A 16,615-nucleotide genomic window follows, 5' to 3' on the forward strand; every position below is an offset into this window, starting at 1 on the left:
TTTTGTGGCAGTTACAGTCCACGGGCCTGGTTCGTAGAAGGTCTGGAACTTTCCTCCAGGGCGTCTGTTCCTGATGACTACCCGATCCCCTCGGCATAGTCGTCGTGGTGCTGCTCTACGCCGCTGGCTCGCCCGCTGATTGTTTTGGCGTCGACGTTCCTGAATCTCCCTCATGTTGTCCGGAACCGGCGCCGGCTCCGGGGCTGTAGGAAAGAGGTCTCTGCGTCGGCCTTGGAACATGAGGGACCACGGGCTCTTCTGGGTGGTACAGTGGGGAGTTCCTCGATATTCCCTTAGGAACTCATGTAGCCTTTGTTCAGGGTCGGCCTCCTCTACCACCGCTATCCTGAACATCTTGTTGAGGGTCCGCATAAATCTTTCTGCCTCCCAGTTGGCTTGCGGCCATTGGGGTGTGATGCGCCGGTGGGTAATGCCTCTGGTCTTCAAGAATGTGGCGAACTCCGCTCCCTGGAACGGTGGTCCATTGTCGCTTTTTATCTCCTCAGGGTAACCAAACATGGAGAATAGTCTTTCTAGCGCCGGCCCCACGTGCGTAAATGCCGTGGATTGCACCCTCTCAACTAGGGGGTACTTGGAGTACGAGTCAATAGCTACCAATGTGTGCCCCTCTCCCGGGAAGCTCCCGAAGTCTAAACTGATTTTGGTCCAGGGGGTCGTGCATGCTTCCTCAGTGATTATCGGGGCCGGCCTTTTGGGGTCGCTCGTCAATTGGCAAGACATGCAGTTTTTCACGTAGTCCTCCACCATCGTTTCCAATTCAGGGAACCACACTTTTTCACGTATGCGTGCCTTCATTTTCGTGGAGCCCTGGTGGCCGCCATGAGCAAGTTGGGTGGCTCGGTGCCTGAGGCGTTTTGGTATCACCAGGCGTGTCCCTCTCAGCAGCACACCCTCTTCCGTGGCGCTGAGTTCGTGGCGGACGTGCCAGAACTTCGTGAGGGCTTCCTTGTCCGATGCTGTCCAGGTGTCAGGAGGGTGTAGGTAGTTAGTCCAGGATCCTTTCTGTACGGCTTGTAGCGACCTCATGTACGGGTTGTCATCCACTGTCGCCTCCTTGATCTCCTCAATGGTCATGCATTGAGGGCAGGACGTGAGTGCTACCCACTAGGCGTATTCCTCGCAGTCATCATCAACGGGCACCGGCTCTTGAGGTAGTGGGTGGCGCGACAGGTAGTCAGCCGGATTTTTGGCTCCTGGTCTGTACACCACTTCCATGCCATAAGTTTGAAGCTGAATCACCCACCTCTCAATGCGTGGTGAGGGGTGGGGGGCAGTGCCCTTGAAGAGGGGTACTAGGGGCTGATGATCGGTTACCATTACAAATGAATGTCCTTGTAGGTAGAGGTGAAAATGACTGCAGGCCCACTTGATTGCCAGGGCCTCCCGCTCGATCTGAGCGTATCTGGTTTCGGTTGGGGTCAACGCTTTACTGGCAAAAGCCAAGGCCGTCCATTGGCCAGGCTTGTGTTCTTGGGTCAGAACTGCCCCTAGGCCCACCGGGCTGGCGTCAACAATCACTTCGGTCCGCTTGGCGGGGTCAAAATATGATAGTGTTGCATTTTCAAGGAGGGCATCCTTTATCCCCTGGAAGGCTTCATTTTCTTTCGGGCCCCACTGCCACTTGGCGTCCGTTTTCGTTAGTGCTCGGAGGGGTTCACTGCGGGTTGCCAGGCCTGGTATGAACCGGCCACAGTACGTAGCCATCCCAAGGAAACTCCTCACCTCCGTTGGTGATTTCGGCGCCGGAGCATCCTTTATGGACTTGGATTTTCTTGGGTCAATTTGAACTCCTTCTTGGTTAAAAACGTACCCAAAAAACTCAATTGAGGATTGAAAGAATTGGCACTTGTCTCTGTGGAGGGTTGCTCCGTGTGTGCTCAGTCTTTTCAAGACATCTCGCAGATGTTTGTAATGTTCGGACGCGGTGAAAGAGTGGATTAGAATGTCGTCGCTGACATTAATTACCCCCGGTAAACCGGACAAGAGCTCCCTGATGGTATTCTGGAATACCCCCGCTGCCGATGATATTCCGAAGTTGAGGCGCTTATACCACCGGAGGCCAAGGTGGGTACTGAATGTAGTGATGAAACGGCTTTCCTCTGCGAGGGGCAGTTGATGGTAGCCTGCATTGAGATCGATCTTCGAGAACCATCTCGAGCCATTCACATCGGCTACTATGTCATCCATAGTGGGCGTCAAGTGTCTTTCTATTCTGATAGCGGTGTTCGGCAGCCGCATATCGAGACATAGACGGATCTCGCCTGGTTGCTTGGGCTTCTCGACTATGACCATGGGGGAAACCCATGGGGTGGGTCCTGTTACCTTTTCGATAACTCCCAGGTTCTCGAGTTTCTCAAGTTCTTTTTCCACTAACGGCCGAAGGTGGAATGGTATCCGCCTGTGGCGTAGGGCTGTGGGAGTGACGGACTTGTCGATATGGAGTTTGATGGGGTCGCACTTGATGCAACCTAGTCCTTTGAACAGTTCAGGGAAGCGCTCCAGCAGCTCATCCACTTGATGGGCTCTGATACGGTTAGCAAACGCGATCAGCTTTAGGTCCTCAGCGGTGTGGCTGCTTAGCAAGGTGTCGGCTTCCCGGTCAATTATGTGTACCGTCGCTGTTACTTCTGCCTCATCTGCCCGGATGGGTATCACAATTTTTCCTTTTAGAGGTAGTGGTGTGTCCGCTCCATAGGCGAAGATTCTTGTCTTTGAGTGTAGGACCTCAGGTCGAGGGCGTAGCTTGTTAAATTGTTGCAGCCCCATGACGTTGACGGTGGCGCCTGTGTCGATGATAGCTTTGACCTCATTCTCCCCCATTTGTACCACACATGTCGGTTGTGGCCGTCGCCTCTGCTTCAGTTCCCGGGCAAAAGAGATCACATATGCTTCCTCGTCTTCCGAGTCCGAATCGTCATAGATTGTGGGTAGGTGTTTTTCAGCCCTCTCCGGGGGTGGGTCTGTTAGCGATAGCTGACGGACGGCTTTTGTGGGCGTCCATGGCTTCTTGGGATTCCTAGGTTGGTTCTTCCTGCGACAGACTGACGCAAAATGATTTGGGATTCCACAGTTCCCACAGGTTTGTCCTTGAGCCGGGCAGTCCTTAGCCGCATGGGGTTCATGCCCACAGTATCCGCAGCGAGCTTGAGGCGGGTCCCTCCGGTATCCCTTCTGTGCCTGGCCACGTGTCCGAGGTCGTACTGCGTCAGCACGTTCTACTTTGATGGTTTGGGTTTTGGCGGGAGTTTTGTGTAGGGCCTGTTCCATGGCCGTCGCTCTGGCATCCAAGAGTTCGTGAGTTCTAGCTAGGATGAGGATGTCTTCCAGGGAGATCCCCGGTTTTCGCAGGATATGGCCCCTTAGCGTTTTGTCTCGGCACCCCTGGATCAATTGGTGTCGTATGGCCCTTGGCTGGTCCTCATCAGTGGAGCTGGCCAGCTCCCTCACTCGGGTGTGGAATTGGTCCATGGATTCTCCATCCCGTTGGCGGGCTTGCCCTAACTTGAAGACTTCAAAGTCTACGTTTAACTGGGGGTCAAAATGGTTGTTGAGGGTGGTGACTGCGGCAGCGTAGGTGGTCGCTGCGCCCGGGTTAGGGAGGTGTTTGAAAAGTCTGAAAACCTCGTCCCCCGCGTAGTGGAGAAGTAGGGAGCTTTTCACTGCGTCATCCGTTTCCCTTGTGACCACAAAGTAATTCTCCAGTCTTTCCAGCCAAATTTTGCATCGGGGCGAGGCCGTGGACGGGTCACTTGCCTCACTGAATGGTGGTAGTACCCCAGCAGCAGCGTGCTGGAATGGAATGTTAATGACAGGCGCCACAGCATCACCATCCCCCATGGCGGCGACTCCCACGAGTAGGTAGGGTAGAGGTTCCTATGCGGGGCCGCGGCAGTGTTCGTACCTTTAGCCAGCAGTCGCTCCGTCTGTCCTCCCGTCGCTGTGTTTGCCGCCAAAACCACGTGCCTCGTGGCTGGCAAGTGAGGGTTCTCTTCCGGGCTGTCAGCGTCTGCTGTGTCTTCCCCAGGTGTCACTAGGCCTCCCCAGGCCTCAGCAGGCCAGAAACACGAAGTACACTGGGATAGTAGGGTTGGCTTGGCTGTATTCCCGCTTCTCACTACAGAAGCGTGAGGAATGGCAGGGTGTGTTGGCCTCGCGTACCACGCGAGATGCGTGGTAATCAGCACTAGGTCTCAGCGGGAGGTGCGGTGATACGGCGGTAGGCTGCGGTGGCACCCGCTCTCTCCGCAGGGCAGCAATGGTGAAGAGCAGGCACTTTCAGGCAGGTGGGAGGCTGGCAGGGAGGAGCACGCCGGCTCCTGTGAAGCCGGTGGGGTCGCCGGGTCACACGCGGTGTGCACCGCGGGAGCGAGCAGACCGCTCCGCTCGGGCTGAGGTGTACGGGCGAGGGTTGGGCCCCCTCCGCTCGTCACCAATGTGGTATGGCAGGGCACAGGGCCTGCCTGGTGACTTGGTCGCATGCGCAGGGGTGGCAGCGCGCAGCGACAGCCAGTAAACCTCACACTCCGTGCCAGTCGGAAGTGACGTGCCCGAGCGCACGCCTTCCATTTATTCACCCCGCAGGCCACGCCTGGCCTGCGGATGTAGGGATGCGTGCAACGTGCGTCCACTAGAGTGCTAACAGCACTACAGGTTGCTTATCCGTTCTCCAATTTTGCAGGACAAGTGACCTAGTGACCACTATGGAGATTAGTAGAAAATACTGCTGACATTTTGTTAACCATTTCACCTCCCCCGAGGAACCAAATAAAACTAACATAGGTGATGGATCGATTGTCACAGACATAAATAGGGAAATCCTGGTGAAAAGGTCTACCCAGAATTGCTGTCAGTTGTTACATTCCTAAAATATATGCACCCATCCTCCATCTTCCTGTTTATTACATCTGAAACATTGGTTCGGGTTTGTTGGATACATCTTATGAATCTCTGGGGGTTGTGATATGCCAACCACCTAGATAAAAACATTAATTCTCCTAAAATTAGCGCCTCTGAGTGCTTTATTCGCTAGCTCACTAAGCTGTTGTCATTCTTTCGTATTAAATTTACACCCTATCTCCACATTAATTTTCTGGAGTTCTTTTGTCCAAATCTCTTCGGTATGAGCCTTTTGATGTTATAGCCGATACCAGCATCATACCCCCAGCATTATATTTGCCATTTGCCTTGTGACTTGGCGTGTTGACTCACCCATCATAGTATATTTTTTTTTTGCTGTGGGTGAGTCTCGGTGTGCCCTGAAGGATTCAATCTTTTAACTGGCTGGTTTCACTCACATTTACGTGGTGCTTAATTTGTAACAGAATGAGTGCCTGTACCAAAAGCTTTGCTCAAAAGCCCATATGCTGCACTATTAAATGTCAGGATGCACTCTTGCAGGTTTCTACTTTCTCTATTTCTGACTGTTTTTCATTCTTTCTCTACCTTTTTTCTCCATTGTATGTTTTCTCCTCTCCTGCTTCCAGTAAATTTCCGATGAGGAAAAATTACCGCTGCTGGGCCAACCTGGCTCAAATTAAGCACTGCATGTACAGAGCAACCACATAGATCCAATTAGCTATTTTAAATGTTGGGTTAGAAAAACAAAACAAAAGCTGCTTGTGTTGCTACTGAGCTTCCTACCTGTGCACTGTGTAAATAATTTTGACTCCCACAAAATCTGGGTGCTCAGTGACAAACTGCTCGGTCACATCTTGGTACGTTTGAAGGGCCCACGCACTGTTATGCACTGTTCCGTTCAGTTCGTAGACCTGCAATATTAACAGAAAATTAGTTGGGAAAAAGTTCGCCAGCAAGACACATTTTTTAAATATGAATTCTCCCTGTTTATAAGATTTGTTCTGTGTTGTTCAGAGTCCCAGTGTGTCTTCTGGTGAAGAAGCATCTTACCAAGAGTCCAGCGAGTAGGCACCAAGATAGTAGAAAGGCTGCACATCTGGCAAAATGACCTTTTCCATACTATCCTTAGGGCAGAGGAAATTCTGCGGGGGATTCCCCACCGGCAGTGACTCCTCCAACAGAGGATTTAACGCTTTCGCTAAAAATCACAGGATTTTCCATCACCACTTAATTTAAAATCAGGCCCTGAATTTTATCACTGTATGTTTTCATATGGAAACCAGGGAAGGGAACACATAAGTAACATGATGAAGGGTACACATGAGTAATATGCCGAAACTCGCCTACCCTCACGCAAAGCAGCACCAAGGATAAAATTATAATAATGCAAAGTTATTATAATTTTATGTTTCATGCTCTGCAATGCTAAAAAGCAGCGGGCGATGCTCCTCTGCCATAGCGGAGGAGCCGCCACTGCAAGCAACACCACCCTTCCCTTCATAGACATTAACCTCTTTCCAAGAATCACCAGATCAGCACCAGGGCATATTACAAACCAAAAATAGGAACACCCTGTTATTAGACAACACTTTTCACCCTCAGTCTTTAAAGGAAAACCTGCATTAAAGCCGTACCTCGGCCTGAGACGTAACTGTACTAAGAAGACAGATTTTCAAAGTCAAGCGAAGGCCCTAACTAAACAAGCATTGGAAATGCAACAGGGCTCGCATTAGGAAAGTTTGAGCTATTAGTGTTATAAATTAATTTTTTTTATTTATGTGTTTTTTTTAAAAATAGCTAAATTAATAGCTTTGTCATTTACAATGCCAATAGTTATAACTTTCGCAAATGTGAAACCTATAGCATTTGTAATGTAACATGTTTTGTATTTACGTGACTTAGATGTATTGATATTAGAAATAACAATGGCTATTAATTTTTTTAAATAATTAATACTTAAATCATTTATTTAATTTGTGATGGCAATAGCTTAAACTTTTGTAAATAACATTTGTGAAGATTATGTTCAGTGTTTTTTATTGTGACGAAAATCCAAGAACAGAAGTGAAATATTAACATCTTTTTGTGATTTGTAATAAAGCTTGAAAACAGCTTGAAACATTGAAAGAACATATTTGAACCAGTGATCCTGTGGTTGCGCTGAGTGATGCTGTTGTTGTGCTGAGTGATGCTGTGGTTGCGCTGAGTGATGCTGTGGTTGCGCTGAGTGATGCTGTGGTTGCGCTGAGTGATGCTGTGGTTGCGCTGAGAGATGCTGTGGTGGGGCTGAATGATGCTGTGGTTGCGCTGAGTGGTGTGTCCATCGGTGGAGCTGTTTGGTGGGTGCATTGGTTGAGCTTAGTTGGAGCATCGGTGGAGCTGTGTGGTGGGTGCATCGGTGGAGCTGTGTGGTGGGTGCCTCGGCGGAGCTGTGTGATGGGTGCATTGGTGGAGCTGTGTCGTCGGTGCATTGGTGGAGCTGTGTGGTGGGTGCCTCGGTGGAGCTGTGTGGTGGGTGCCACGGTGGAGCTGGGTGGTGGGTGCCTCGGTGGAGCTGGGTGGTGGGTGCCTCGGTGGAGCTAGGTGGTGGGTGCATCAGTGAAGCTGTGTGGTGGGTGCATCGGTGGAGCTGTGTGGTGGGTGCATCGGTTGAGCTTAGTGGGTGCATCGGTGGAGCTTAGTTGGTGCATCGGTGGAGCTGTGTGATGGGTGGATCGGTGGAGCTGTGTGGTGGGTGCCTCGGCAGAGCTATGTGGTGGGTGCCTCGGCGGAGCTGTGTGGTGGGTGCCTCCGCGGAGCTGTGTGGTGGGTGCTTCTGTGGAGCTGTGTGGTGGGTGCATCTGTGGAGCTGTGTGGTGGGTGCATCTGTGGAGCTGTGTGGTGGGTATATCTGTGCGGCTGTGTGGTGGGTGCATCGGTGGAGCTGTGTGGTGGGTGCCTTGGTGGAGCTGTATGGTGGGTCCCTCGGTGGAGCTGTGTGGTGGGTGCATCAGTGGAGGTGTGTGGTGGGTGCATCAGTGGAGCTGTGTGGTGGGTGCATCGGTGGAGCTGTGTGGTGGGTGCATCGGTGGAGCTGTGTGGTGGGTGCCTCGGTGGAGCTGTGTGGTGGGTGCATTGGTGGAGCTGTGTGGTGGGTGCATCGGTGGAGCTGTGTAGGTGGAGCTGTGTGGTGGGTGCATCGGTGGAGCTGTGTGGTGGGTGCATCGGTGGAGCTGTGTGGTGGGTGCATCAGTGGAGCTTTGTGGTGGGTGCATCGGTGGAGCTGTGTGGTGGGTGCCTCGGTGGAGCTGTGTGGTGGGTGCCTCGGTGGAGCTGTGTGGTGGGTGCATCGGTGGAGCTGTGTAGGTGGAGCTGTGTGGTGGTTGCATCAGTGGAACTGTGTCGGTGGAGCTGTGTGGTGGGTGCATCGGTGGAGCTGGGTGGTGGGTGCATCGGTGGAGGTGTGTGGTGGCTGCATCGGTGGAGCTGTGTGGTGGCTGCATCGGTGGAGCTGTGTGGTGGGTGCATCAGTGGAACTGTGTGGTGGGTGCATCGGTGGAGCTGTGTGGTGGGTGCATCGGTGGAGCTGTGTGGTGGGTGCATCTGTGGAGCTGTGTGGTGGGTGCATCGGTGGAGCTGTGTGGTGGGAGCATTGGTGGAGCTGTGAGTGGGTGCATCGGTGGAGCTGTGTGGTGGGTGCATCGGTGGAGCTGTGTGGTGGGTGCATCGGTGGAGCTGTGTGGTGGGTACATTGGTGGAGGTGTGTGGTGGGTGCATCGGTGGAGCTGTGTGGTGCGTGCCTCGGTGGAGCTGTGTGGTGGGTGCCTCGGTGGAGCTCTGTGGTGGGTGCATCGGTGAAGCTGTGTGGTGGGTGCATTGGTGGAGCTGGGTGGTGGGTGCATCAGTGGAGCTGGGTGGTGGGTGCATCTGTGGAGCTGTGTGGTGGGTGCATCTGTGGAGCTGTGTGGTGGGTGCATCTGTGGAGCTGTGTGTTGGGTGCATCTGTGGAGCTGTGTGGTGGGTGCATCTGTGGAGCTGGGTGGTGGGTGCATCTGTGGAGCTGGGTAGTGGGTGCCTCGGTGAAGCTGTGTGGTGGGTGCCTCGGTGGAGCTATGTGGTGGGTGCATCGGTGGAGCTCTGTGGTGGGGGCATCTGTGGAGCTCTCTGGTGGGTACATCGGTGAAGCTGTATCGGTGGAGCTGTGTGGTGGTTGCATCAGTGGAGCTGTGTGGTGGGTGCATCAGTGGAGCTGTGTCGGTGGAGCTGTGTGGTGGGTGCATCAGTGAAGCTGTGTGGTGGGTGCATCGGTGGAGCTGTGTGGTGGGTGCCTCAGTGGAGCTGCGTGGTGGGTGCATCGGTGGAGCTGTGTGGTGGGTGCATCGGTGGAGCTGTGTAGGTGGAACTGTGTGGTGGGTGCATCGGTGGAGCTGTGTGGTGGGTGCCTCGGTGGAGCTGTGTGGTGGGTGCCTCGGTGGAGCTGTGTGGTGGGTGCCTCGGTGGAGCTGTGTGGTGGGTGCTTCGGTGGAGCTGTGTGGTGGGTGCCTCGGTGGAGCTGTGTGGTGGGGGCATCTGTGGAGCTGTGTGGTTGGTGCATCTGTGGGGCTGTGTGGTGGGTGCATCGGTGGAGCTGTGTGGTGGGTGCATCGGTGGAGCGGTGTGATGGGTGCATCGGTGGAGCTGTATGGTGGGTGCCTCGGTGGAGCTGTGTGGTGAGTGCATCGGTGGAGCTGTGTGATGGGTGCCTCAGTGGAGCTGTGTGGTGGGTGCATCGGTGGAGCTGTGTGGTGGCTGCATCGCTGGAGCTGTGTGGTGGCTGCATCGCTGGAGCTGTGTGGTGGGTGCATCGGTGAAGATGTGTGGTGGGTGCATCGGTGGAGCTGTGTGGTGGGTGCATCGGTGGAGCTGTGTGGTGGGTGCCTCGGTGGAGCTGTGTGGTGGGTACATCAGTGGAGCTGTGTGGTGGGTGCATCGGTGGAGCTGTGTGGTGGGTGCTTCGGTGGAGCTGTGTGGTGGGTGCATCTGTGGAGCTGTGTGGTGGGTGCCTCTGTGGAGCTGTGTGGTGGGTGCATCTGTTGAGCTGTGTGGTGGGTGCCTCGGTGGAGCTGTGTGGTGGGTGCATAGGTGGAGCTGTGTGGTGGGTGCATCGGTGGAGCTGTGTGGTAGGTGCCTCGGTGGAGCTCTGTGGTGAGTGCCTCGGTGGAGCTGTGTGGTGGGTGCATCAGTAGAGTTGTGTAGTGGGGTCATCTGTGGAGCTCTGTGGTGGGTGCATCGGTGGAGCTGCGTCGGTGGAGCTGTGTGGTGGTTGCATCAGTGGAGCTGTGTGGTGCGTGCATCGGTGGAGCTGTGTCGATGGAGCTGTGTGGTGGTTTCATCAGTGGAGCTGTGTGGTGGGTGCATCGGTGGAGCTGTGTCGGTGGAGCTGTGTGGTGGGTGCATCGGTGGAGCTGGGTGGTGGGTGCATCAGTGGAGCTGTGTGTTTGGTGCATCGGTGGAGCTGGGTGGTGGGTGCATCGGTGGAGCTGTGTGGTGGGTGCATCTGTGGAGCTGTGTGGTGGATGCATCTGTGGAGCTGTGTGGTGGGTGCATCTGTGGAGCTGGGTGGTGGGTGCATCTGTGGAGCTGTGTGGTGGGTGCATCTGTGGAGCTGTGTGGTGGGTGCATCGGTGGAGCTGTGTGGTGGGTGCATCTGTGGAGCTGTGTTGTGGGTGCATCTGTGGAGCTGTGTGGTGGGTGCATCTTTGGAGCTGTGTGGTGGGCGCCTCGGTGGAGCTGTGTGGTGGGTGCATAGGTGGAGCTGTGTGGTGGGTGCATCGGTGGAGCTGTGTGGTGGGTGCGTCGGTGGAGCTGTGTGGTGGGTGCGTCGGTGGAGCTGTGTGGTGGGGGCATCTGTGGAGCTCTGTGGTGGGTGCGTCGGTGGAGCTGTGTGGTGGTTGCATCAGTGGAGCTGTGTGGTGGGTGCATCGGTGGAGCTGTGTCGGTGGAGCTGTGTGGTGGTTGCATCAGTGGAGCTGTGTGGTGGGTGCATCGGTGGAGCTGTGTGGTGGGTGCCTCGGTGGAGCTGTGTGGTGGGTGCCTCGGTGGAGCTGTGTGGTGGGTGCATCGGTAGAGCTGTTTGGTGTGTTCATCGGTGGAGCTGTGTGGTGGGTGCATCGGTAGAGCTGTGTGGTGGGTGCATCGGTGGAGCTGTGTGGTGGGTGCATTTGTGGAGCTGTGTCGGTGGAGCTGTGTGGTGGCTGCATCAGTGGAGCTGGGTGGTGGGTGCATTGGGGGAGCTGGGTGGTGGCTGCATCGGTGGAGCTGGGTGGTGGCTGCATCGGTGGAGCTGTGTGGTGGCTGTATCGGTGGAGCTGTGTGGTGGGTGCATCGGTGGAGCTGTGTGGTGGGTGCATCGGTGCAGCTGTGTGGTGGGTGCATCGGTGGAACTGTGTGGTGGGTGCATCGGTGGAGCTGTCTGGTGGGTGCATTGGTGGAGCTGTGTAAGTGGAGCTGTGTGGTGGGTGGCACTTTTTAGAAATCATTAGTAAAAGAGATCAATGAAATTCAACTAAAACCCATATATAGCAGAAGAGGAGAAAGCTCTAGTAATGGGATGCAGGATGAATGTATTCCTTTGAAGCAAATCGCCAGCATGTGAAAGGTGTAAAATAGCAATCAGCATAAAACGAAAATGCCAGCAAAAGACTTTATAAAATTCTGTGTGGCCCTGATCGCAATCAGCTTAAAACGAAAATGCCAGCAAAAGACTTTATAAAATTCTGTGTGGCCCTGATAAAATAATTAGAGCGTTTAATTATATCATGACCAACAACGGTTATTGTTTCAAGAGCAGCGTGCAAGATGGTTAGGCTGCAATATAAACAATCCCTCGGCATTGCTGTGGTGGGAAGTGGGGGGCTGGGAGAGTCAAGAAGGGAAGAATAGGGGCCGGGAGCAGCAGCCTCTGATGTGCTGGCCGGCCGGCCGTGCAGTGAATAATTAGGGGAGGAGAAATGCCGGCTGGGGGAAGCTTGAGATGCCTGAGGAGGCTAGTGGCTTTGATGTGCACTCGCTACGGGCACTGCAACAAATCGCCGAGGTAGGTAAACTATGTTTAAGCTGCAATATAGCTCGCCAGCTATGCGCATGCGCATCAGCAGGCGAGCCCTAAAAAACTAGAATCTAGAAACTATCCTAAACGGCCTGAACAAAAAGTTATAAAAGGGCAAAGAAACAACAAAGAGAGGTATTCCTTCAAAATAAAGAAAAACCCCAATAACAGGAAACACTGACATTTGTAACAACCTTTCAGTTTAAATCTTTTTTATCGAATATATCAAACAGCAGCATATGGTAAAAAGTCTTATGGGTAGAAGCATTTTGTAAGAACATTAAAACCCTAATCCCAAATCCCAAACCCTCACTCTATGACCCTCCCCCAGGTAACCCTGTATAGGCAAAGAAAGGGAAACCCGGGTGCCCTAGTGGCTCTGAATCACCAACATGACTCTAGGCTGTATCAGAAGGGGAATCTGTAAGCCGTAGGTATCTAGGACAGGTGAGCTCCGTAGCTTTGTGCTCAATAGGAAGGGAATGGATGCCAAAGATCTGGGAAGGTGGATCAATTTCCCTGTAGTGAAAAAAATATGCATTCCATGCCTATCACATGCCACATTTTGTATAACCATCCCTAATAAGTAGGGGTCCAATCTGAGCACCAATGGGATAGTACATTTTGCAAGGCACCGCACAGGGCCAAGGGCCAGATGTAGGTCGACCAATACCGGTCGTTAACGGCCGAAATTACCGAATTTCGTCCGTTACCGACCGGTATTGGGCTTTTTAGATGTAGGTGGCATTTTTTTAGGATTCGGTATTTTACCGAATCGGTAATTTAAAGATTGGGTAAAATACTAAGGGCCAGATGTAGGTCACCAAATACCGGTCTGTAACGGCCGATTTCGGCCGTTACCGACCGGTATTTGGTGATTGAGATGCAGGGGGCCTAAATTTTACAGAATTAGTAAATTTACCGAATCGGTAAATTTACAGATAATGTAAAATAACAATTCGGTAACTTTACCGAATTGGTACATTTATATGTAGGTGGCACTGCAAACAGTGCCACAGGCCCCTAAGAATTCATTATTTACCATGTAATACTATTGCATGGTAAATAACGAATTCCTGTGTACATGCACATCTGTGCATGTACACCTGTTGAAGGTGGCACACAGACATGCCCTAAGGGCATGTATGTGTGTCACATGGCACACAAGTCTGAATCAGGGGTGCAACAGGGTGTTAAAGTGACACCCTGTCCTCCTTGTCAATTCGGTAATTTTACCGAATCGGTATTTACTGATTCGGTAATTGCCTTAGGTTCCTATGGGCCTCAAGGCCCATAGGAATCAATGGCAATTACCAAATCGGTAAATACCGATTCAGTGATTACCGACTCATTCCGATTCTGTAAAAATTACCGAATAATTACCTACATCTTATTTACAGAATCTAAAATACCGAATTGGTAAAATTCGGTATTTTAGAGTCGGTAAATAAGATTTACCTACATCTGGCCCTAAATTCTTAACATACCGATTCGGTAAATTACCAAATCCAGGATGTAGGGAGCACTCAAGTTGGTGCATTCCTCAGTTAAGGATTCGTTATTTACCACCAACTACAAGTTGGTGGTTAATAATGAAAACCTTTGAAAAAGCATTTTTTTTGCTTTTCCAACAGTGCGATGTGGCAGACATACATTCCCTTAGGGCATGTATGTGTGCCACATGGCACAGGTGTACATGCTCAGATGTGCATGTACACAGGAATTCGTTATCTACGTTCAGAAGCGTCAGGTGGAGGAGAACCAGCATGAGACTTAGGCTTCTGTTGCTGCTTATTTCTGTCCCATGTCTTCTTTGGAAATACAGAAAGACCCTCCTTGTCAGGAGGGGGTTTACCCTGAAATTTTGGTAGATAATCTGACTCCCAAATTATTGCGCCCCAAAGATGTAACATCAGCAATAATAATCGGCACCTGACACTCCTGATCCACGTCCACAACCGCCAATTGGCGCTGACGAACTTGTAAGCAAATTGCTCCACCTTTAATATTAGCAAGAATGATATTGGAGACTACGGGAAAAATACCCACTAATATCATCACCAAATCAAGGGCTGGAACTGCCCCATGTTCATCTTGCACATGTTTAAGACCACTTGGTAGCACGCTCCTGGAGGGTGTGCCAAAATACACTAAGGCGAACACCGCCATGTGTGGCAGTCCACTAAACGGGGAATTAAACCCCTTTGTAAACAAATAGTCAGGATCCTGTGCTTCTCCACAGGACCAGTGTGTGGGAATACAGGATCAATCAGTTAAATCTTCTGAGCTATCTAAAAAGGAAGGCCCTCACGATTTTGAGGACGCTTGCCCATCACTGAATTAATCATGACAGACTTATTACAAGGTATCTACTGTATTAGTACTGGGGGCACAGATCCAGGTGGAACGACCAAAAAGGCACGAGAAATTAACGGAATCCCTCTTCTATAGAGAAGAACCACTTGAGGGTATAGAAAATGTGCATCTGCCACATTAGCATTGAGATAATGTGGATGTGGCGTAAGACCAGCCAAAACTGGCCATTAGGCCCCATTAATGCTTAAGGGGCCCATATGAACAAATGAGATAAGGTAAGGAAGGGAGCCATTAAACCAAATCAGGTGCTCTCAATCACTGCATAAGGACGATACGCCCCTGGTGCAGCAGCGACTGTGTAAGCATGAAAAAAATTATCATTCGCATCCACAGCCAGAAACGTAACCCAGGAGTAAAAGACCTCGAAGTAGATTGCTGGATCTGCTTCGACCTTAAAAACAAGTGGAGACCCCGTATTGGGGACCCCATGCTGTGTCAAATGATGTGTAACCGCTGCATAGCAGTGTGCCGGAATGGTGATCGGCTGTGCAATTATATATAGCATAAATAGTACTAAACCGTACGCAAAACAGGTCAAGAACATTTCAAGCATGAAAAAACTACAGCAATAGGTAAATCCTACAACCGGAGGAGGCAAAGCCCTCCAACCACGGACGTTTCTGGTAAATGGTGTGAAAGTCTTCTATCCTTGCCAGATTTTGGAAGTACCGCAGTGGAGGCTAGCAGCATGGTAGGGGGAGTGTTGGAAGTGTAGCCTATCATATTGAACAGTTTGGTTAATATAGGCGCTAGGATGTTACAGAAGGGTTTATGAAATATGTCTGAGAACCTGTCTGGGCCAGGGGATTTGAGAAGTTTAAGGCGGACAATGCGGAGATCGCGCCTTCTATGTGGATCGGGCTGTCCAAGCTAGTCGCCTGGTCCGGGGTCAATTTGGCATCGGTTGTCCCCTGGAGGTATTTCAGCGATGCCTCCTCTGGGAGTTGTGCCATCTAGAGATTAGCATAGAAATTAGGGAACCCGTTTGCTATGTGTAAGTTGTCAATGCATTCAGGACCAGTCGTATTTAGTATCATCTGAACAGTGGCCACCTGAATTGCGCTCGCAATTTGTTGGCTAAAAAACGTCCACACCTGTTACCCCCACATAAAAGGAATGCCGCAATCATAGGGCAGCATATTCTGCTCTGTCCAGGTCTACGCCAGTGAGCTGCGAGTGTACTGTTTCTAGCTGACGTCAGACCAGTGGTGCACCCGTTCTCTTATGGATGCGCTCCAGCTCTTGCACCTGTTTAGTGAGGTCATGTCTCTTGTCCCTGTGCAACTTGATCTCCGCAGAGGAAACTGCAATGAGAAAGCCCCTTGCGCTACTATTTTTCCATAGAGTGGTGATGACATGTCGGTTGTGTCATTAGAAGACAAGAACTCCTCCAGTGTCTCTGTAAGCTGCTGTACCGTGGCAGGGTGATGGAAGTAGTGTGTTGCGTAGCCGCCATGACTGTGAGGGTCTGCCCGTGGGGGTGGTATCTAACGTGAGAGTTACTTCTGCATGGTCCGAGAGTGTGCAGAGCTCTATCATTGAGGATGTGATAAGAGGAATCAGGCCTCGAGACCTATGAAGTATTACATTCTGGCATATTTCTTATGTGCATGAGAGTAGAATGTGTAATCCGTGTTATGGGGGTGTAGAGTCCACCAAATGTCAACCAGGCTTAAGTCCTGTAACCACTGTGTCCCGTCCAATGATAGGGCCCCCGATTGTCCCTATCGTTGGGCCGAATGGTCCAGCTGATTTTCAAAGACCCTGTTGATGTCCCTATACATCAACATGTGCCTGTCTTGCGAGCTGGCAAGGTCTGTCACCGCTCAACGGAGGAAGGCCTCCTTTCCTTCCTTGGGGGCGAAAACGGAATCTAAGGTAAAAGTGTGGGTGCCTATAGTGATAGAGTGAGCCAAAAGTCTTCCCATGTCTTCAGCCTGCCTAGGTCCCACCTTTCCTCTAAAGAAGTGAGAGATGGGTATCACCACCCTGCTGTCTTGGATGTAACTGCGGAAAAATAATGGTGTGGGCGGGCCTTTGATTGGAGCCTGTGTGTGTCCCCAGCCCCGAAGGTGAGTTGCCTGTAGAAGACTTATATGAGTACCTGAATGCTCTAAATATGATAGGATGGCCCATCTTTTAACCGGATTGTTCAGCCTCTTAACATTTAAGGTAAGTATTTTGATGTCCACTACCATATCAGCTGGGTAGTGATTAAGAAGCTGGGGATAGGTCAGCTGTTGACCCAGAGGTCCCGGTCCCTGTACCCTTCCATGTAACAAGGTGTGTGGTCCT

The 16,615-nt window shown here is 51.7% G+C and overlaps 1 protein-coding gene across 1 annotated transcript in view; it reads right to left on the minus strand.

The window, feature by feature from the left end:
• Positions 1–16,615, minus strand: part of LOC147733975 (adenosine deaminase 2-like) — a 316,988-nt gene that overhangs the window by 202,627 nt on the left and 97,746 nt on the right. Inside the window, exon 4 of the mRNA XM_086953604.1 lies at positions 5,662–5,789. Coding sequence (XP_086809730.1) covers positions 5,662–5,789 — 128 coding nt within the window. The remainder of the gene's footprint in view (positions 1–5,661; positions 5,790–16,615) is intronic.

This window comes from Lissotriton vulgaris, chromosome 1_2, assembly GCF_964263255.1.
Source record: "Lissotriton vulgaris chromosome 1_2, aLisVul1.2, whole genome shotgun sequence".
NCBI classification, from domain to species: domain Eukaryota; kingdom Metazoa; phylum Chordata; class Amphibia; order Caudata; family Salamandridae; genus Lissotriton; species Lissotriton vulgaris.